The following is a 23342-nucleotide window of genomic DNA, read 5'->3' as shown; positions in this document are numbered from 1 at the left end:
TAGCTCTCCTTATCACATCTATGCTCAAAGACCTGAATGCACAGGAGAAAGACACAATCACATTTGAGGTGACTGTTAACTATGAAGGCATCACTTACAAATGGCTGAAGAATGGAATAGAAATCCGATCCAGCGATAGATGCCAAACTCGGACTAAACAGTTTAGTCACTCTCTAACTATCCGTAACGTACACTTTGGGGATGTCGGAGAGTACACGTTTGTGGCCGGATCTGCTGCAACTTCAGCAAAGCTATTTGTTGAAGGTAAAATTTGCTTCATTTTCAAATGACTCTTTTAAAATATTCTTTATTGATTGATTCTAATGAAGTTGTTTTCTCTTATAAAACATTTAAGCTCGTGTTATTGAGTTCACTAAGCATATCAAAGACATAAAGATTACTGAGAAGAAGAAGGCTGTTTTCGAATGTGAGCTGTCCGAGCCCAACGTCATAGTAACATGGATGAAAGATGGTCAGGAACTTGAATTATCTGAAAGGTATTCTGCACATTTATTAATTTTCATTATTCATAACCAATGCTGCATGTTACCTTTGGACACTCTATAGCTCAGCGTCCTGATAGATCATATCTCTACCCCATAGGCACAAAGTCACCACAGAAAAACATATACATCGTCTGATGATCCAAACGGTGCGCATGTCAGATGCTGGTGAATACTCTGTGGTAGCTGGCGCAAGCATTTCAAAAGCCAACCTTACAGTTGAGGGGAAGGATGTGCGTATTAGTGAACCTGCACAGAAGACAATCACTGTAAGTACCAGCTGGCTTTATTATACACATCATCACTATTTTTTTGTATTTGTTGATCACAAACAGAGGTCATCGCACGAATAACTCATGCAATGGTGTTTGCATTTTATTGTAGGTGCTTGAGAAACAAAGAGCTACCATTGAGTTTGAGGTCAGTGAGGAAGACATCGAGGGTCGTTGGCTGAGAAATGGAGTTGAGATACAGTTTTCTCTCGAGCCGCGTTTCAACTATGCGATTATAAGAAAAGTTCATCGCCTTACAATCACAGAGAGCTACAGGAGCGATGCAGGACCATACACATTTATTGCTGGAAAGAACAGAAGTGTGGTGAACCTGATTGTTAACAGTGAGTATGATCTCTAGTAAATGCTGTTAAAATGTTTAAATATTGACCCTCATATTATTAAATCTGCATTTTGCATGCACCAGTAAGGTTGCAGAGATATATATTCGGTAACGGTAGATAGAAATGGGCAAAAAAAAAAAAATACAAAATATTCTGTGAAAAAATATTTGAATACAAAATACTGTGTGGAAAATGTATTTGAATACAAAATACATATAAAATATAATACATATAAAACATAAAAAATTGACCATGACATCCTCACATTTTTACAGAAAAATCAGTTGTACAGCTGCAGCTCACGTGCATGAATGTTGGGATTGGGGGACGTGTTTGATAAAGAGGTTGACTGGCACAAAGTATTTAATGTATTTTGAAAATCCTAACAAAATCTGAAATGTATTTAAAATGAATACAAATTACATATAAAAGTTCCGAAACCAATTCAAATACTAAATATTATTGTGTATTTTAAATACGTATTTTAAATACATGTTTCTAAAATACTGCCCATCCCTGTCGGTATAAATAAAAGCATTTTTCACACTGTTGGACAACAGCCGATGATCAATCAAAAGGGGCGGAAAAACCCATCAGAACTCATACTGTGTTATTATTTTGAATTGGGTAAAAATGAGAACAGAATTGCAGTTTTTACACTTTGCACTTTTTACGATCTAATGGGGCATACACACCAAACGCGAGTTCAACGGTTGGCGTGAGTAGATTACAAAATGCGTCCTCGCGCGGGGCAATGCGAATGACGTGAATTGGGTGGCGCGATTGCAGCGAAAACGCGATTATTCGCCTTAAACACGCCTTCACGCAAGTTAAAAATATTCAAGTCAAGCAAAAAATTTGCATGACACAAGGTTAAATCCCGCAAGTAATCTAGAGCGAGCAACGCGATGCTACACGTTTGATGTTAAGTAGCATAATATTCTGTTTCTATTGGTATCGGTAGATGTCATTCTAAGTAAGCGAATATCAGTACCGGCACAGAATATTTGTATCTGTGCATCCCTAATTAATAGTGTAATTTTTACATTGAGTATTCATTATACTTGTTATTTATGTTGAGTTGTCTTTTATTATGTTTCATGATAGCTTTTTACACAAAATTATTGCATTTTTTCCAGTCCCTGAGCCTCCTCAGATTGTCAGAGACATGGAGCCACTATCTGTTGAGGCTGGCAAGCCTGCACGATTCTCCGTGGTGGTGACAGGAACCCCTCAACCTCAGGTATCCTGGTACAAGAACTCTCAGGCTCTGTCCTCTGGGTTCAAGTGTAAGTTCCTGAGGGATGCCACTGAGTACACATTGCTGCTCATTGAGGTCTTCCCAGAAGATGCAGCTCTGTACACCTGTGAAGCTAAGAATGACTATGGAGAAGCCACAAGCTCTGCTTCGCTTGATGTGGAAGGTAAAGATTAGTTCAGATTAGTGCTTCATTAACATACCTGCTGTTCTTTTACAAAATAAATAATTTTCGTTTTAGTTCCAGAAGTGGTTTCTCCTGAAGCCGGAGCACCCCTTTCACCACCTGTGGTAATATCACCAATACGCAGTACTTCTGTCAACGAAGGAGAACCTGCTAGGTTCCAGTGTCGTGTCTCAGGGGAAGGTAAGGACAATAACCATGTGCTGGGATGCTTAATCGGTTCAAAATATCAATTCACTTCTAAGTCAATGCTCCGCTTGTTCCTCTGATTTAGATCTGACGATTACTTGGTATTGCAAAGACAAAGAGATCAAGCAGTCGGACATATTCCGAGTGTCCCAGTTCAATGACAACTGTCAGCTGGAGATTGCCAGAGTTTATCCTGAGGATGAGGGCGAGTACACGTGTGTTGCTCGTAATTCTGCAGGAATGGTCTCGTGCTCTGCTGGACTGAAAGTGAATGGTGAGTCAAACTTTCCTATGAACCATAAATTAATAATGGCTTTAGTAATAATACTAATATACAATTGATTGATGATGGTTTGGCTGTTAATGCAAAGCAATGGTTCCAACCAAATGAAAATCAAAAAGGAAACAAACCTGCATGAACCTTACAGACAGTAGTTAAGGGTGAATCAATGCTTCTTTCCAGGACTAACAATTGCCGACTATGCATCTGAATCGCAATCACAACCTTCATCCAGTCTCTACACAAGCATTAAAACTGTTAAGAAGGACCCTATTGGCCAAAGACCCACTTTCATTCAGCCTATTGTGAGCTGCGAGGTGGCTCATGGAGAAGTGGACAGATTTCATGCTTGTGTGTCCGGCATGCCAAAACCAGAGATCAGTTGGTTTCATGACAAACAGCCTATAAAGCCTTCCAAAAATGTTGTCTTTCATTTTGATGAGATGACAAACGCTGCTACACTAATCATAGTTGATGCTTTTTCTGAGCATGCTGGACTGTACACTTGCAAAGCAGTCAATATCGCAGGAGAGGCAGATTGTTCAGCCAGTCTTGCTGTAACTGAAGAAGGTAATTGAGCTCAAAGCAGCTTATCGTTTTTGATTAACAGACCACGAGTATGTGCAATAATTTACATCACTGTCTTTCTGAGTTTTCAGTAAATGGGTACCTGTTAGGTACTTTGGTGCACTTTTACTAACTGCACTTTATGAAGCCTTAACGTTGTTTGAATTACTTGGGAAATTCATCAGTCATTAAATATCTGAAAAGTATAAGCCAGCTTGTTAAAACCACCTTTGCACTTCATTGCTTTAAAAAGTTTTTAGTACAGTCTTTAGCATTTGAGATCTTGCATAAAGAGTCCTTGCATAACTAAAGTTGGTTAAGGTGCAGTGTGTAAATTTTAGCGGCATCTAGTGGTGAGGTTGCGAATTGCAACCAACGGCTTAGTCCACTGCTCACCCCTCGCTTTTGAAACACATAGAAAAGCTACGTTAGCCACCACCGGACAAACATCTCATCATCGGAGACAACTTATTAAAAAAAGTTTATCCGTTAAGGGCTTCTGTAGAAACATGGCGGCACAAAATGGCAACTTCCATGTAAGGGGACCCTGTATGTATGTAGTATGTGTATGTAGATAAAAACGTCTCATCCTTAGGTAATAAACACATAACGGTTAATTATGAAAGGTCTTTATACACCGCTGATAATATAGCTTTGTGTATTATTTTGCATTTCTGTCAAGAGATCCTTCAAAAAATTACACACTGCACCTTTAAATGCCGTTTATACAACATAATCTTTTGGTATGGTTTTACGAGGTGGCTATATTATTTATATATTTGTACAATCCCTTTTGTATGTGTTAGTATCTGCTTTTACCCCTGTGAGAGTGGTTTAGTGGGGCAGGTTAGCGGTGGGGTTTCAATATTAATTTCTTTAATAATCATAATAATAGCAATCAATTATAATTTTTCTATGATTCACTTTGTAGGAATTCTTATGAATTGAGTACCTCCATACATTTTATACCTATAGTTACCATAAAATAGTTTCCTGTGAGGTCAGGCTGGTTTATTTCAGCCCTCTTCATCTTTACTCTTTTAAAGTTATCGGTGCTGATGGAGTTTTATCAGAATTACGAAAATGACCATGGTTTTACTATAGTTAAAACCAAAGAACCATGATTACTATAGTTAAACCATGGTTACCACTAAATGGGTTTGCCAGTGGTACTCAGTACGCAAACAACTATTGTACTACGGTTACTTCAAAAAAAAAAAAATATTTTTATAAGGTAATGTCAGGCTGGTAAATGCATGCTTTTTCCAACTGCCATGTTTCACCTCTATTAACATTTTTGCATTTGTATCACAGACAAACTCTGAACTTTGATTTCTTTTGGATGACTGTTATAATGATACATTTTCTTTTTTTCTTTATCAAATGTTGATACCGAGGCTGAACGATTTAATTTGGCTGAATGATTATTTTATTCATCGTTTTTTGTTCATAATTATTTACAATGATTTACTCATTATTACTCGTGTTACTTTTGTTACAGTTACAAAAGTGCGAGAAGATATTGAAGAAGAAGTCAAAGGTAAGATCAATTTACAGTATCTCCTTCTAAATAATGTCTCTCTCTAAAAAACGATGAAAGTTAACATTTTCTGAGCATATTTAGATGTGATGACTGGATGTACAAACATTGCATGCAAGTGGATCCTTTTAAATGGAAACAAATTTCATATGTCGTTGGATATGTGTATGGATGAAACTCAAGTGTTATTGAATAGCAAGCAATTTGGTTGATAAAATGCTTGCAGTGAAGCACTTTTGCAAAGTGGGGTTTTGCATTTACCTGTTCCACTTGAAAAGCATGAAGGATATGGTATTTTTTGATTGTTTCTAAAAACAAAAGGTGCAGGATGGTTATCCTTTTAAAGTTCCAGACCACAGGAAATCACACTTTAAAAGATATGGAAGTAGCCACATCTTTTAATTGCTTTCTATGTTTCTTGCATCTGGAACACATATTCCTGCAAATATTTCTTAGACTGGCTTGCAGATAGCGGTATGTGAATAATGTTGTTTGCTTTTTTAAATAACATGGTTACATCTGTAAACTATATTAGTTCGAATAAACGCCTTCTAAAAAAGAAATTTAGTGCTGTTTTAATGACCAGACTCTTTTTTTCAATCAATAGAGAGTGACTTTTCTCTTTATGTATGAAATAATACCGTTATTCTAAGTATTAGAAAGGGCGTTTATTCACCATTCTGCAAGTCAGGTAAGGGATATTTTAGGATATACACAAAGCTAAATATAAAAGCTCTTCTTCAAACCAGATCAGCATTATTTGGATACGTATTAATGCTTCGAAAAGAAATTTATGCTTTGAAGAACTGTCCACAGAAGAAGGAACAAAGCATCAAGCGATTTTCGTGTCAGAATCATTAATAAAGAATCAAGTCTTGCGTTTATTCGAACAAATATGGTGAGTGAATTTGTTTTTTATGGCTTTGTGACTTGATGCATGATTTAATATTTCTATTAATAATCTCTTTTAAATATATTTCAGTTTCTTTAGCAAACTGGGAATTTTGTTGAAATTTGTCTCCCTTTTTTACAGAGTTGTTTTATAATGAAGGAACTGAATGCACGGAAAAAGGAGGAGGATACAGTGCTTTTTCAGACCCAGAAGAAATTGTTGATCATGGACTTTTAGCCCCCAGTGAAAACATCAAACCGTCATTCACCAAAAAGCTAAAATTTCGTTCTGTTTTGGAGGGTGATACTGTAGCTTTTAAGTGCAAACTAGTTGCTATGCCATCTCCAACAATATTGTGGTTCCATAATAACAGACAAATACCAAAGGAGCACCATCGTAAAATACATACAATGAGTAAAATGCATATGCACTCAACAAGTTTAACAATTGAGGGTATTAAGGAAAAAGACTCGGGCAGTTACAAAGTCATGGCATTTAACACTGAAGGATCTGCAGAATGCACTGCGTCACTTCTTGTGTCATTGAGGGAAGAACAAGATGTAAGTTATTTCAGTCATTCTAGACATTCAAACAAAACCTATTCAAGCTCAGAATCATTAGCTGATTCAACAAAGGAGAGAACATTTAGAGTGGAGCTAAGATGTGTTGGCTCTCCATTTGATAAAACAAGTAAAGGGAAATCCAAGGGTCGTCACAGGACAAAGGGAGGCTCCCTGTTTCGTACCATGTATTTTAGAACTGCATCCCCATCAAGAACACCAGAAAAAGACAAGTTAGAAACAGCATCCGAACGTGCACGTTCTCCGCCTCCGATGTATGAGAGGTACGAAAGGTTTAGTGATCGATACAGTGATATATACTGTGACAGATTTACAGGTCGTGATCGATACAGTGACAGGTTTAGTGATAAATTCAGTGATAGGTGTAGTGATAGGTACAGTGATCGATTTAGTGACACAGACAGCCTTCATGGAGAGGTTAAAGCTAAACTCAGTCTTTTGCAAAAGGCTGTCAAAAAGAAAAAGAGAATGTCTATATCGACAATGTCCTCATCTGAGTTTGATGTGGAATCCGTTACAAGTGAACCTTGTTACACAGATTATGTTGAGAGACTTAAACTAAAACCTTCCACTTTGCCAGAACTTCAGCATGTTGTTCGCCCTGGTGAGCAAGGTGAAAGTTCCAGAGATTCTGCAGAATTTCAGAGTAGACTGGAAAGAATTACTGGACTTGGCCCCCAATCATTAGAGCGAAGAGTTAGACACTCTTTTGAACCTCAGTCAAGATCTAGGGCATTACAAATTATGAAGGGTGAACTTTCTCCTCGAGAAGCATTAAGAAAAGAGAGTGAGGTTCATGTATCTGACACACAGGTGGATCAAACGATCGTATCCAAAGAGGTGGCGGAAAAGGACATTGAATATGATATTTTAATACAGAAAGATGATGGTACCAGAATTCATAGCCAGTGGGATGAAAAGGCTCAGGTCAAGGCGAAAGAACCATTTGTTTTGCAGTGGTTAGAATCAGGAGACACTTCTAAAAAATTAAGCAATACACAGAAGATCTCCTCGTCATATGAGATGCCAGAAGACAGAAAGCCTCCAGCAAAAGCAGTCAAGTCAATGAAAGAAATATTTCTTGATGATGATGGTCTGCAACATGAAAGTAAAATTATTCCTGTACAGAAATTGGACCAAAGATCTTTGTCTGTTGAGAACATTGTTGAGAAAAATGTGGAGAGTGAGTGTTTAGAGAGTGAAGATCAGCTTCTAGCTCAGCGCATTCGAAAATGGCAGGAGGATGTGCTGTGGGATGAAAAAGCCCAGGTGAAGCCCAAGGATCCATTCATGATGGAATGGTTAGAGGCGGGAGAAGCTTCCAAACAAGTGAGCAACATTAAAGAGATCAGGCCTTCACATAAGGTGCCAGAAAACAAAGAGTCTCCAAAAGCAAAGAGAGGAATGTCAAAAAAAGAAAAAGTTCTTGATGATGATGGTTTGCAACATACAAGTAAAAATGTTCCCGTACACAAAATAGAACCAAGAGCTTTGTCTGTTGAGAACATCTTTGAGAAAAACCTGGAGAGTGAGTGCTTAGAAAGTGAAGATCAGTTCTTAGCTCAGCGTATTAGAAAATGGCAGCAGGATGTGCATTGGGATGATAAAGCTAAGGTCAAGGCAAAGGAACCTTTTGTGCTGGAATGGTTAGAGGCAGGCGAAGCTTCCAAACAAGTGAGCAACATCAAAGAGATCAGGCCTTCACAAGATGTGCCAGAAAACAAAGAGTCTCCAAAAGCTAAGGCAGGGAAGTTAAAAGATAAAGATATTGATGCTGTGCAACATCAAGGTAAAAATGTTCCTGTACAGAAATTTCAACAGAGTGCTTTGTTTGTTGAGAACATCCCTGAGACAAAACTAGAGAGTGAGTGCTTAGAAAGTGAAGATCAGTTCTTAGCTCAGTCCATTCAAAAAAGTAAGCAGGATCTACAGTGGGATGATAAAGCCCAGGTCAAGGCAAAGGATCCTTTTGTGCTGGAATGGTTAGAGGCAGGAGACACTTCCAAACAAGTGAGCAATAGACAGGAGATCTGCCCATCACAAGTGGTGCCAGAAGACAAAGTGTCTGCAAGAGCTAAGGCAGTAAAGTCAAAAGAGAAAGATCTTGATAATAATGGTTTGCAACATGCCGGTAAATATGGTATTGTACAGAAATCAGAACAGCGAAATTTGCCTGATGAAAGCATTCTTGAAAAACACAGTGAGAGTGAGGCCTTAGAAGTTGAAGATCGGCTCTTTGCTCAGCACACTCAAATAAGGAAACAGGATGTGCAGTGGGATAAAAAGCCCCAAGTCACAACAAAGGAACCTTTTGTTCTGGAATCGTTAGTAGCAGAAGAAGCTTTCAAAGTGAGCAATACAAAACCAATCAGGCCTTCACACGAGGTGTCAGAATACAAAGAGTCTTTAAAAGCACAGACAGTGAAGTCAAGAACAGAAAAAAATATTGGTGATGGTTTACAATATAAAGGTAAAAATGTTCTTGTAAAGAATTTAGAAGAGAGGCCTGTGACTTTTGAGAACATATCTGGAAGAAACTTGGAGAGTGAGTGCTTAGAAGGTGAAGATCAGTTCTTAGCTCAGCGCATTCAAAAAGAGAAGCAGGATCTACAGAGGGACGATAAAGCCCAGGTTAGGGCAAAGGATCCTTTTGTGCTGGAATGGTTAGAGGCAGGAGAAGCTTCCAAACAAGTGAGCAATAGACAGGAGATCTACCCATCACATGAGATACCAGAAGAGAAAGAGTCTCCAAGAGCTAAAGCAGTAAAGTCAAAGAAAGAAACATTTTATGGTGATGATGGTCTGCATTGTGTAAGCAAAATAGTTCCTTTAAAGGAATTAGAACAGAGATCTATGCCTGTGGAAAACATTTTTGAGAGAAACCAAGAGATTGAGTGCTTAGAATATGAAGATCAGGTCTTATCTCAGGATATTCAAAAAAGACAAAATGATTCTCAGATTGATCAGGCACAGGCAGTTTTGCCTCAATGGTCAGAGGACAAAGGCACTTATTATCATAAAACTGTTAGTCCTGTTCACAAGGAAGATGCCGGAACTTTAAAATCTGAAAGAGATTCCTCATTGGCAAAGACGTCAACATCCCCATTTAAAGAAAGACGTTCATTTGAACGCTTATCAGAGAATGTGCTGCATTTATCAAGAGAAAGAATAAATGAGTTAGAAAGTGTGAGCGAACCCCATGTCAGTGAACAAGAGGCATTAGCCCAACGTATAATTAAATGGCAACAAGATGTTCAGACTGAACAAGAAAAGGCTGTTAAACATTTGGTTGGTGTTTCAGAAAGTGGATTAGAAAGTGCATCATATAAAGATGTTAAATTGGAAGAGATGGATAGGAGACCACTGCATAAAACAGCAAAGGAAAGGTTTTTCAGTGATATTTCTTCTCAGTCCTATGTAACCGATATTTCCAAAACACCTAGGAAAGCTGATACCATATCTGCGGCTGACAGTGAGAAGTTAAGGACTCAAAGTGACTATTTTGTCAGTGAGGAGGAAGCTCTAGCAAAGCGCATAAAAAACTGGCAACAAGACATTCCGATTGAACAAGAGGAAAGTGTTGAATTAGAATCTAATTGGGCCTTAGCAGAGAATCCACAGTCTTCTGCTATAACACCAGAGACAATATTGATGTCCACAGTTTCACCAACAACAGTAAAGTTGGATCAAACGCTTGAAGGATTTAAAGCAGATAAAATCACTACAGATGTGACCAGAGATTTTAAAAGGCCATATATGGGTCATGAAGGTATAACTCAGCAGCACCACAGTAATGCAAAAGATATTGCATTGTCTAGACAGGAACCTGGTCTAATAGACCACCAAAAAACAATCTTTAGTCACGAAAATCCTAAAGTTGTTCCTGTAGAAGGGACGATGTCTTCTGGAGTATTAAACCCCAAAGCACCTAAATTTGTGGCAATTTTGTCAGATGTTGTGGTAAAGAGAGGTGAAATGACTGAACTAAGTTGCCATTTTCAGGGAGATCCCCCTCCATTTGTTTCATGGTTTAAAGATGGACAGCCTCTAATGCAAGACCCAGATTTTGATGTCCGTGTCAAAGCAACTTCATCAACGCTGACTATTTATTATCCAACTTATAACCATCAAGGTGTTTTTACTTGTAATATTGCAAACAAACATGGAAAAGCAAGTACATGTTGTCTTTTTAAAGTAACTGATGATCAGTCAAGGTCCCAAGTTGAGCCTCCTCAAGTAGTTAAAGTGACAGATGAGTCCATGTTTTCTGAAGAAGAAATTATAGATGAAGAACTTAAGACACTAATGACTCCTGAACTGGACAGCAAATACACATTGCGGGTACCTCAGGCAGTCATCCATATACCAAAAACGTCACAATCCTCTATTCACTCTACACCCGTTGAGATCAGAGTAACTGCTCCAACTCCAGTGCTAGAAATGATCGATGAGGTTAAGGACACATGCGAGCCCATTGAGAAAACTTCAGAATCCCCCATTGATGATGGCACCTCTCAAACCGTGAAGCATAAGTTTACATTTTCCTTTGACGTTGTTGGTGAAGCTCCTCAGGTTGTTAGAGAACTAGAGAACATTAATGTTTTAGAAGGTCAGACCACTATGCTTGAGTGCATAATAGTTGGCGAGCCAACGCCTGAAGCCACATGGTCTCATGATGGCATTTCCCTTGATCCAAATACCAAAAAATATAAATTTGAGGTACAAGACAACATATACAGACTTTACATTAATAATTTTACATATCTAGATGCTGGAACATATAGATGTATTGCATCTAACACACTTGGACTGGTTGAAAGTATTGCTGATGTGTCTTTTGGTTCCACAACTCTGGACTCTGGATTTTCATCCATTGTCATGTCAGAAGTGGATAACCAAGCAAGATCCCTCGACTCCTCTTCAGCAAGCGGTGCAGTGAGAACAAAGACATTAATAAGTTCATCCACACCATTGAAAGATATAAGCAGTGTTCTTAAAAGTGAAAGGGTTCTTGATTATGATAGATTATCTGATGAATTTCAGGATATTAGCAAAAATGATGAACCTCATTATCTTCAGGAGAATGTTCCCAAACCCAAGCCCATTAAGCCAACATCGGATATGCCACTAATATCAGGGTGTGGTTTGCAGTCATCTGGAGCAGAGGTTAAAGTATCTAAGTTAAAACAAGCATTTGAAATACCAACTTTCAGGAATGAGCCTGTTGAGTCAGTGGCAGAGTCGAGGGATGAGTCATATTTTCCTGTTGAAGATATTCCTGAGGTTGATCTTGAATCTGAGCAATATGAAGTGGAGCAAACAACCTCAGTTTACCCTAGCAAAAGCAGAATGACAGAGTTTAATGCAGATCCTTCTGTGTCTGCAGCTAATACCTTCTATTTAGGAAACTCCACAGATGACACAAAAGTAGTTCTAGACAACACACAACACACTACTCGAGAAAAGCCAGAGGAAATAATGTCTTTTGTAGACACACACCATTTTGTATCTCTTGCAAATGTTACTGAGGTCCAGCAATCACCTACGTTGGTTAGACCCCAGGCTAGATTCCCAGAGAAAATTAGTAACCCTAAAGACAATGATACACTAAGTTCTAACCCTAAAAAACTGTCAGAAAGCACAGTTGAGCAAAGAGATACAAAGGAGCAGGCATGTGCCAGGCAAAGTGATAGTCACATTGCAGAGAGTGACATTGATGATGAAACTGCACTCTCATCTGAAGTAACAGAGCCATTAATGAGTACGATTTCCACTCAAAGATCGAGAAGGAACCCTCATGATAAGCCACAAGATGATGCTAGTCCAGCCGATGTGAAGAGTGATATGATAAAAGCCTCAGGTATGGCAACACTGGTTAGTGTAAAACCCAAAATTGAGGCTGACAGAGTTGTACAGTCTGACTCAGCTGATTACTCTTTGTCAGAGAAGACTCCGCATCGACAGCAACAGCAAAAACTGGCCAAGCTGGCGAATGTTGATGCTCCCAAACTTGAGGAAGAAGAAGTAACTTTTAGTGCTGTTTATGACTATTATAACCTACCACCTGATTGGGGAAGGCCCTTGTCACCAGAATCAGAAATGTCCATAGAAGTAGGGAGCACGTTTAGTGAGGAGATGGCAGAAATAGAACGTTTCTACACACCAGCTTCATCCACAGAAATATCTCAAATTCAGAAGTCACCTGAATGTTTCCATACCCCCTCAGAGACGCCAGGGGGCATCATGACACCTCCTGAGTATCCCCTGTCTCCTGTGGGATTTAAGAGACCCTCATCTAGCTCCAGTGAAGGTTTATTTTCTCCATCTAAATTTCTCAGTTCTCCTGGTGACGAGGGTATTGAAACTACTCCTCCTGTTTTTACTATAGATGAAGGCATGATTCCTTCAGAGAGGCATGGTTTACCAGGTTTAGGGACACTTCAGGAAAAAGTTCAGGGAATCCCTCCAGCTTTCCTTAAGCCACTTACAAAAAGAAGAATTTATGAAGGTGATTCTTTACGGTTCTTTGCTGAAGTATTTGGACTACCCACTCCAGAGGTGAAATGGTTTAGAAACAAAACTGAGCTAAAGGAGGATAAGCGGACTAGCATTGAAAGAGATGGTGATAATATTGCCTTGGAAATTCAGAATGTCACAAAAGCTGACCAAGGTGAATATATCTGCGAGGCTCTTAATTATGTTGGTGAGGCAACAAGTGTTGCTTTAGTTGTTGTTATATCCGAGGAAGCAAGGCAGATGCCACCCCCTCCTGCTGTTACCCATCAACATGTCATTGAGTTTGATGTTGAGGAGGATGAAGATCCTTCAAGGTCTCCATCTCCTCAAGAAATCTTGTTAGAAGTTGAGTTAGATGAAAATGAGGTTAAAGAGTTTGAAAAGCAGGTAAAAATTGTCACTATACCAGAGTATGCTGCTGACAACAAAAGTATGATCATATCCCTTGATGTTCTGCCAAGCATGTTTGAAGAAGGGGCTGTGGATTTTATTACTCAAGAAAGTGATGACTTACAAATAGCCTTCGAAGTTACAGAAATGCCACCACGTTTTATAAACCCAATTTATGACATTGAAACTCCAGAAAACACAAATGTAATGTTTGAATGCTCTTTAATGGGTATCCCCTCTCCGATTGTGTCATGGTACAAAGGCAATATAAAGATTCACATGGATAAGAAAAAGTATATCTTCTCCTCAGATGGTGACAATCACTTTTTGAAAATTCTCAAAGCCAATACTCACGACAGTGGCATCTATACATGTAGAGCCATTAATGTTGTTGGCGAAACCGTTTGTAGAGCTTCACTTATGGTTATGAACCCACAATTATTCTCAGGTAAGACAAGGGGAAGGGAACTAACTGCTGTGTCTCTTGGTAGCGCAAAAGTTCAGCCCCAGAAGTTTGACTTGGTTGTTGGGAATTCATCATTTGATGGTGAACAAACATCAGAGATAGAGCTTGAATTTGAGTTTCAACAGGAAGTTGATGAGTCTCAGAAAGCTGTTAGACTGATTGCTTTTACAGATAATGAGACAAGTGAGCAAGGAGAAAAATATGTTAGTATTAACTTTGATGTCTTTGCTGAACCATCAAAAGATGACAAAATAGAATTCAAAGGCAAATCAACAAACACTTGTAGTTTTCAATTTCAGGTCACTGAAATGGCCCCAAAATGTATAATCCCACTGCAAAATGTCACTGCTGCTGTAGGTACACCTGTCATGCTTCAATGCTTAGTAAGTGGCAAACCAAACCCTACAGCTGAGTGGTACAAGGATGGTGCTCCTGTAAAAAATGCTAGGTATATTATCCAGGAAAAAGCATCAGGGCATTTCAATCTACTTATAACAAATGTAACTCATAGTGATGCTGGTGAATTCAAATGTGTTATCCAAAACAATGCTGGGTACACTGAAACCACATCTTTGTTAAAGGTATTTTAATTTTAAGTCTCAAAGCATGGTTCATGAGTGTCAGACAAGTTTGTTGTTTTGTTTAACTCTGATAGATATAATGTAGAACAAATTTATGTGTTGCATTTGTAAATTATTGTGATATTATTTATAAACCTGCAATTAAAATACATCTTTAGTGGTATATATTTTTAAATTATTGAACTTTAATTTATAAAAAAAATGAAATTTACTCCTGATACACCTATATGCTGCAGTTTTTCTTTTCTTTTTCCTTTTTGGTGGCACAGTGGAAATTGAAAAGCTTTGTTATAATTTAATTAAATACATTAAATTAAATGAATGCAACATTACATTAGTCTTTTGATGGCCCCACCTTAAAATATTAGCACAATTTTCTTTGTCTTTAAACAGGTATTAAGTACAGATTTGATCATTTAATTAGTGTTTCCTTAAAAATGCATGACCAGTGTAGCAGATCTACATGCAAGTTGAATCATAAATGGTTTTTCTTTTGTTTAAATTGAAACTGCATGAACGCATTATGTTTTCCCTTTTTGTGTTTTTCTTTGTGGTTAATTTTTTTACTTAATTATGTATTAAAAAAATAAAAAAGACTAATTAAAGTTTTCAGATTAGGTCAAAGAAGAGATTTCCTTTAGGTAACCTTCTGTATCAATAGGATTATGATGATACAAATAGAAATTTGCAGCATTAGGAAGTCAGGATAGAGTGGAATTTAATTGTACCAGTTTTTTGTATAGTTTGATATTGTTTTTCTTAAAGATCATTGGTAAAATGTTCAAATAGGTGTAAATAAAATATGACGAAAACAATAGTAGTAGTCAAACTAGTTAAAATAATAATTAAAACTTGCATATAATTCATCATATGACTTTTATTTTCTTTATTAAAGTAGTTTGATTTAACCTAGTTTGATAGAGATAAAAATGCTGTGTCTTAATGTTATTTTAAATGTATATGTGCTGCTCTGCCGCCTTATTGTGATTACATGTATGAAAAAGTAAATAAAATGGTGATAAAAAAATTACCAGTATGCTGCATTTTATTTTATTTCACCTCTTAAGGGCATTTTATGCCCGCTTCTTGACTAATGTTGTCTGAGCTCTATCTTCATCCTTGATTTAAAGAATATTTTGATGATTGTTTAATCCCATTATTTTCATACAGAGTTTTCTAGTTTGACACTGAAGACTGAAGAAGAAGATGAAACCTACAGCACATCCCTGCAATTACCTGAAAAATCTAAAACACTTGAACTCAAGCCAGAGCAAAAACGCTTTTCTAGTTCGTTAGAGAGGAAAAAGGAAAAACCTGTGTTTGAATCCAAGCTTATGCCTGCTGAAGCTACTGTAGGAGACTCTGTTAGGTTTACTGTCACAGTGTCTGGTTTTCCAAAGCCAAAGGTTCAGTGGTTCCACAATGGTACGGCTATTACTTCTTCTTCAGTTTATAAATTTGTTGAAGAAAAAAATGAGTACACTCTAATAATAACAGAAGTCAAGAAACAGTATGAGGGAGAATATTCATGTATTGCCAGTAATAGATTTGGCAAAACCACCTGCAAGACGATTTTAAAGGTAGAATTAAGTCATTTATCATCAGCAGAAAAATGGGTGGAACAAATGTTTAAAATACCAGGAGAACCACCACGATTTACCACACAAATTCAGCCGGTGCAATGTGTAGAGGGCAGTGATGTAAAATTTCAGTACAGAGTTACTGGAGCTCCACTCCCTGATGTTCAGTGGTTTAAGGGTAATCAACAAATTAAGTCAAGCCAAAATTGCACGGTTGTAAGTAACCCAGATGGCTCCGGCTTTCTTATCATTAATGACATCCAGCAGGAGGACAGTGGGCTTTACACATGCAAGGCTGCCAATACCTTAGGGGAGGCCAGCTGCAGTGCTGAATTGATTGTATTCCACAAAAAAGTCTCTGTATTTCATCAACAACAGTTAGTTCAGGAGCAGAAAAGTTATACGGTGTCCATGACTGAGCAAGCCACTGAATCGCGCTTGTACAGTGTTAGCCTTCCTGGACAGATAGGTGCTAGTCTACAAGGGGGTCAGAAGGTAATTTACACCATTGGTACAGAAGACAAGCAAACAATAGAAAGTGAGCAAGTCGACACTCTGCACGACTTGGATATTTCTGCCGCAACTGTGCACAAGGAGCAGGTAACTCATCAAGCTGCAGTGTTACAGTCACATGATGTGCATGAGGGCATAATTTCTGCTTCATCCCAGCCAGAGGCAGTAGTAGCAACCCCTCTGAAACAGCTCCATATGGCTGCCATGACCTCAGCTGTTCAGGAAAGCCAAGGTTTCACAGAACAACACTTTGATCGTATCAAAAGTCCTGAGGTCACAGAGCTTGAAATTGCAAAAGAGCATCAGTCACAGCTAATGTCTGCCATAACTGAGAGTGTGACCTCTCTGACCATTGTCAAAGCTGAGCCATTATCAAGTCGTGAAGGAGAACAGATCAAGCCAGCCCCTGAACCCAAGTTTCCAATATCTAGTCATCAAGTTGAGACAAAACTTCCAATTGTTAAAGAACATTCGCAAATGATACCACATACGCAGCAGGAAAAGGGATACCAAGTGAAAGAGGGAGTTAAGATTCGTTATAGTGCAGTTTCAACTGAGAAACAACAAATCACAGAGGGCCACTCTATTGAACTGTCAACACTTGACTCTTTTCAATCATCTGTTAAGACGGAATCAACAAAACCGGTTGTACTTTCAGTTAATGAGACTACTCAAACCTTATCAAAAGAACAGAAGTTATCTATGCACAGGCCTGTTGAGGAGACTGCATCTCTAGTTAAAGACAGTGTATTAAAATCAGCCCTTGTTGCAGAGGAAATACATTCACTTCAAGCTGATAAGTCAAGTTTGATTCCAGGTTTAGACAGTGCGATTTCAGTGCCATCCGAGAGAGAACAGGACCAAGTTCTGCATTTACAGGTCTTTACAGATCAGGATATTCTTCCAACTGAAGGTAGATTCAGCAGCGAGAAACCAAGCCCAGAGAAAGCACTTGCTCGAAAAAGCCCAATTCGTAAACATACAGTCTCAGTGGACTCACAGCAAACTGTTACGTGTGAAGAGTCATCTCAGTTCCCAGCAAGAGAAACAGAACTTAACATACAGCCCTGTAGGGAATCTCCTGCTCCTTTGCATCTTCAGGCAGTCCATTTAGACCATACATTGTCAAAAGAAGGTATAATCTCAACTGAAAGGCCAGACCAACAAGTGGCGGTACAGAGACAAGAAAAAGCCCGTAAACATGTTGCAGGCACAGAGGAGAAAAGGGAGCATACAGCAGATTATTGTAAAGAACTTGATGTGTCTGTAACAGGCGTCCAGTCTGAAATCAGAAAAGAACCCAAACCCCCAAGTATTCTTCAAGTATTCTCAGAACCTGTGCCATTACCGAAGGAAACCCCATTTGTAAGTGATATTAAACAGCAACGTGCCATAGTTCAGAAAGAAGATCGCTGGAATATTGTACATGTGCCATCTGTGTCAGAAAATCATGATATTGAGGAAGGTCACACAGAAAACATAGGAAAAATTGAGAAATGTGTTTCTAAAACTAACGTTGAACCCAAAATCCCATCTGAACTAATTCATGTTGAGGAAAAAGCTATTTCAACTGAGAGCAGCATTGTTCTTGAGGCCACAGAGCAAGATTATGCAGTCCAAATTCAAGAAGGACAGTCTGTTAGGCAATCAGTATTAATGGAAGAAAAGCATGTAATCAAAGGTGAGCTGTCTCAGGAAATTACAAAATCTGAAACAACCACAGCAATTGTCACTAAGCAGAAGATGGGGGCTCTTTTAGTATCAGAATCAAGAGACATCCAAACACTACCCAAAGAGCTTACTTTTGTTATTCCAGCTCCAAAACCACACACTTTAGACATTAAGCATCAGTTAAGAGATGCACTTGCAACTGCTGTGGCTTCTGACCAAACCTTGATCTTGGCAGATGTGGTGGAGAGCTTAGGATCTGTGGAGGTTCTTGAGGTAAAAGAAAGGAGAGAACCCAAGTATCTTATGTTCACATATCTTGTTACAAGCGCAAGTGCGCCGCTTGAAATTACAATTGCTTTTGAAGGAGACTATCCTCAGACAGCTGATTTCAAGAGTGAACTTCAAGCTGCTTTCTATTCGATTGTCTATAGGGAACAGCAGGTTCTGACCTCTGAGCAGCCAGGCACTATGCAAATTGACAGGCCCCAAAGATTACAGGTTAGCCAGGCTTCTTCAAAAGAACTTTTTTCACCTGTGGTGGAGGTGGTAAGATTGACAGAAAATGCAGAGCCTTTCACATCACCAAAATCTCAATCTGCAGCTTTGAAAACAGTGGCTAAATCCTCTTTCCAGTCTGTAACAGCAAATGAGCAAAGTGTTATGCAGCAGTCAATGGTTCACGTGACAAGTGAATCAAAAATTGAAGTCCAACAGTCTATCCATGTTGAGCAAAGAGAAACCAGATCTGTGACAGTAAAAAAACATGAGAGAGATGCAGGAGCTGCAGGTATAACAACTGAATTGGTCCCGGGGCCGGCTCCAACTGAACAGTCTGCTGTCATTGTTCAGAGGAAGGAGGAAAGGGAGGAATTTATATCTGAAGCCTTTATGAAGTTAGAAAAGGAAGAAGTTACAGAGGGTTACCCAATGTTTGAAAGTAATTTGGAAGATATGGTAATAGAAGAACATTCTGAAGTAAAATTTACATTGACAATAAGGTACGTAAAGAAAGTAAATTGGCTTTTCAATGGGAAATCAATTAAATCTGGCAAAGAGTTCAAGTGTTCCAAAGACCATGACACGTACACACTAGTAATCATCAAAGTTATGAAGGATCATCAAGGAGAATATACTTGTGAGGCTGTAGGCGAAGCTGGCAAATCTTCAACATCCTCCCACCTCACAGTGGTCCCAAGAGGTTGGATTTATGGGATTATTTTTCCATCCCATGCTACACGTGACTAACTCTTGGCGTTCATTGCTAAAACACATATCATTATATACACCATTTCTTAGTGTTTTTCACTTTTTAATACAATATATTCCTGTATTTATTTAAAAGAGACAGTTTCACCCCACCGAAGCGCAAGCATGAATCCACTTCACACCACCTCTTAACCTGCTGGATCTTTCAGTGTCATTCCAATGTTCATCTCCTTCTTCATTTACAGAGTATTCCATGTTGTATTTCATCCACCTTGGAAGTGATCATATGAAATGTTACATTAAGCACCCCATTCTTTTCCTCTTTGCATGTTTGGATGTCAAGTCATAATTTCACTCTTCATTCAATATTTTTTCTTCCACATCACCAGCAAGATCACCAAAGCAATTTACAATCAATCGTGGAATATTTCTTCACTCCTCCCATAAATTTACCACAGCAACTGGCACTTTTTTAAAAAATGTCTACACTTCTGAAGATTAGTAGTTTAATATTAAGTGGATAGGTTTAAGTTAATTAACATTGTAGTAAATGTTTCTGTAGAACATTTCAAGTGAAAGTGCCAGTCGCAATGGTTTCTGTTAATCATGCTTATGTGTAATTTTGTCCGCAAACAAGTCAGGGTGTACTAATTTGTTTTCCATTTGTGTGCACAATTCAGTGCCACCTGTTTTCAGGCAAAAAATCCAAAATCTGGAGGTCAGTGTTGGCAGCCCTGCAAAGTTTCAGTGTGAGATCGACGAGGCTCCAGGTGTAACATTCAAGTGGTTCAAATCTGGTTCTGAGATTAGAGATAGTGACAAATTCAGGATTATCAGCTATCATTACACTTCATCTCTGGAGCTCTTGAGCCCATCAGTGGCTGAAATTGGAGAATTTACCTGCAAAGCTTCAAACCGCCATGGAACTGACAGCTGTTCTGCTAGGCTAAGCGTGACAGGTAAGAAAACTACTTTTTATTCTTTGCTGCTCCTCTTGAATTATAATTGTCTCCTGTGTAATGTATTATGTTGCCACAATTATTGATATGTTTATATATATATTTTTTTTGTTTTTGCTTTGACTTTTATAGAGATGTTCCCACCAGAGTTTGTATCGAAGCCAGATTCGATGACTTTATTTGTGGGCAAGCAAGCGAAATTTCAGTGTGTTATTGCAGGTTCCGAACCCATGACTGTTGTCTGGCACAAAGACAATATTGCCATTTCACTTGATGATCACTACAAAGCATCCACTGACAAAAACAAGTATTGTCTTGAAATCTTGAATCTACAGCAGAGCGATCAGGGAACATACCTTTGCAAAGCCACCAACAGTGTGGGCACAGCTACGTGCTACACTGAACTTTGGGTTGTAGACAAACCCAGCTTTGTGAAGAGTTTTAAGTCGACCACTTTTGCTGTGGGAAACCCACTACGCCTTGAGTGTCAAGTAGACGAAGATACAGGTGTGACTGTCGTCTGGATGAGGGAGGGCAAAAAACTCCATAATACAATGGATTGTAAACTATCTTTTGAGGAAAAAGTTGCTAGTCTTGAAATTCCAAAGGCCAAACTGAAAGACACGGGTGAATATACCTGTACTGCTGCAAATGATGCAGGAAGCAGCAGTTGCTCTTCTGTTGTAACAGTGCAAGGTAAGACTGTATGATTTGTGTGTTTGCATTGCTTTGACAGAGTTGACAAAGCTTAACAATCAATTCATGCCTCTTTGCAAAGAAGTACTGCAACTTGATTATTATCATCTTTTCTGTGCTTTTTTACTTGTCTTTTGTCTCTTTCAGTTATCTTTTTCTTTTAAAAATCTATTTATCTTACTTTACATTTTTATTTTTAGAACCCCCAGCGTTTGTTAAAAAGTTGGAGCCTAAGATCTTATGGAAGCAAGGAATCTTAGCACGTCTTTCATGTACTGTTAAAGGGTCACCTGAACTCCATGTGACTTGGTTTTTGAATGACAAGCCACTTAGTTCTTCTGAAAAACACAAAATCACTTTTAAAAATGGTCAAGCCACTCTTGAAATTACTAACTTGTCTGAGTCTGATAGTGGAAATTACACTTGTGAAGTGATGAATGAGGCTGGCTGTGAAAGCTGTAGCAGTCAAGTAACTGTAAAAGGTAATGCTCATGCACATGGTTCTTGCTTCTTACTTTATTGTTCTTGTATTATTTAAGTGATCCTAAATCTTATTGCTCCATTCTTAGAACCTCCTGCCTTTAAAAAGGAATTGCATATGGTGGAGGTTGTCAAGGGGTGCACAGCCCTGCTTGAATGTGAAGTTACAGGAACTGCTCCATTTGAAGTGACCTGGTTTAAGAGTAAAAATCCAGTATCCAATGATAAGAAGTACAATATTGTATCAAAGGACACAGTTACATATTTGGAAATCAAATCATTTGAAACTGCTGATGTTGGAGACTACCAGTGCAGCATTTCCAATGATGTTGGTAAAATTACTACAAAAGCAGTAGTGAAACTGAAAGGTTGGTACAATTCATATTAATAGTCTAAACCAGGGGTCCACATTTAGGAACCACAAATTTTCTTGCATTTTAAGTCTATATTTATAAGGTACATTTTAATGAGTGCCACGTTACATTATTGATGTAGGGTCATGGATAAACATTGTCATATACATATTGCACTTTAACTTAATACATTTAGGGGTGGTTACCCGGACAGGGATTATCTTAGTCCCAGACTAAACTGCATGTTAGAGCTGCCTTAGTTTAAAAACTCCTTAACCTGACCTGACATACCTAACATATATCACTGCTATTGTTTTGTCTCAAGATACACACCAGTATTATTATTAATTTGTTTTTAAGAATTGTTTGTAAAAACTATTTACATTTCCTAACATAACTAAGCCCTAAGATTGGATTAATCTAAACCCTGTCCGTGAAACCGCTCCATACTTTTGGAGAGATATCAAGCTGAATTTTAGTTTTTAGTTTGGTGGACCTCTTGTTGAAGACTGCTGGTCTAACAAAATATTATTTTTAGGTCAATGTTTACTTCATATAAATGTTCAAATATGCTCTCTTTTATGCAGACCCACCATCTTTTGTAAAGAAAATTGAGAACACAACTGCAGTTTTGGGCAGCGGTGTAAAACTGCAGGGATCTCTTAAGGGTTCTGCGCCCATTGCAGTTCAATGGTTCAAAGACTCTGAGCTACTTAGAAATGATGATCCTAATATAACCACATCTTTTGAAAACAACATTGTTATTTTGGCAATAGCAAATGTTGCCATAAATCATGGTGGAAAATATACTTGTCAAGCTGAAAATGAGGCTGGAAAACAGAAATGCGAGGCCACCATATTAGTTCAAGGTTAGAATAAAATCTTAAGTTAATCACAATATCTCAGAATTTTTATTAATTTAGCACTGTATTAGTATTATTTGTTAATGTATGTATGTACTTTCTGTCAAAAGAACCAGCTAGGTTTGTTGAGAAACCACCATCCATCAGCGTAACCGCAGGGGACACTGCGACTCTGGCGTGCACAGTTTCAGGAAGTCCAGATCTCAAAGTAAAATGGTTTAAAGATGGCAAAGAGGTTACAGGGAGCCGAAAATACAAAATCTCCTTTAAAGACAATGTAGCAGTGTTCAAAATTCTCTCGGCAGAGAGGGGAGATAGTTCTGAATACAAAGTTGAAGTTTCAAATCGTGTTGGAAAGGAGCAATGCTCTTGCTCGATCAGTATTCTTGGTTAGTCTTATTCTTCTTTCTTTCTCTTTTACTTGAAAATCTATTGTGTCCACGATTTTATGCAACAGT

The 23342-nt window shown here is 38.3% G+C and overlaps 1 protein-coding gene across 1 annotated transcript in view; it reads left to right on the top strand.

Moving 5' to 3' along the window:
* ttn.2 (titin, tandem duplicate 2) overlaps positions 1 to 23342 on the top strand; it is a 172590-nt gene that overhangs the window by 21930 nt on the left and 127318 nt on the right. Inside the window, 17 exon segments of the mRNA XM_073854795.1 lie at positions 4 to 264; positions 356 to 497; positions 604 to 772; positions 888 to 1119; positions 2259 to 2543; positions 2619 to 2744; positions 2836 to 3024; positions 5099 to 5137; positions 6171 to 14563; positions 15329 to 15335; positions 15734 to 19525; positions 20214 to 20492; positions 20625 to 21188; positions 21389 to 21670; positions 21758 to 22036; positions 22609 to 22890; positions 22995 to 23273. Of these exon segments, the coding sequence (XP_073710896.1) occupies positions 4 to 264; positions 356 to 497; positions 604 to 772; positions 888 to 1119; positions 2259 to 2543; positions 2619 to 2744; positions 2836 to 3024; positions 5099 to 5137; positions 6171 to 14563; positions 15329 to 15335; positions 15734 to 19525; positions 20214 to 20492; positions 20625 to 21188; positions 21389 to 21670; positions 21758 to 22036; positions 22609 to 22890; positions 22995 to 23273 (15600 nt within the window).

This window comes from Misgurnus anguillicaudatus, chromosome 17, assembly GCF_027580225.2.
Source record: "Misgurnus anguillicaudatus chromosome 17, ASM2758022v2, whole genome shotgun sequence".
NCBI lineage: Eukaryota > Metazoa > Chordata > Actinopteri > Cypriniformes > Cobitidae > Misgurnus > Misgurnus anguillicaudatus.
The sequence above is the reverse complement of the archived record's forward strand: the minus strand, read 5'-3'. Positions and strand labels throughout refer to the sequence as shown.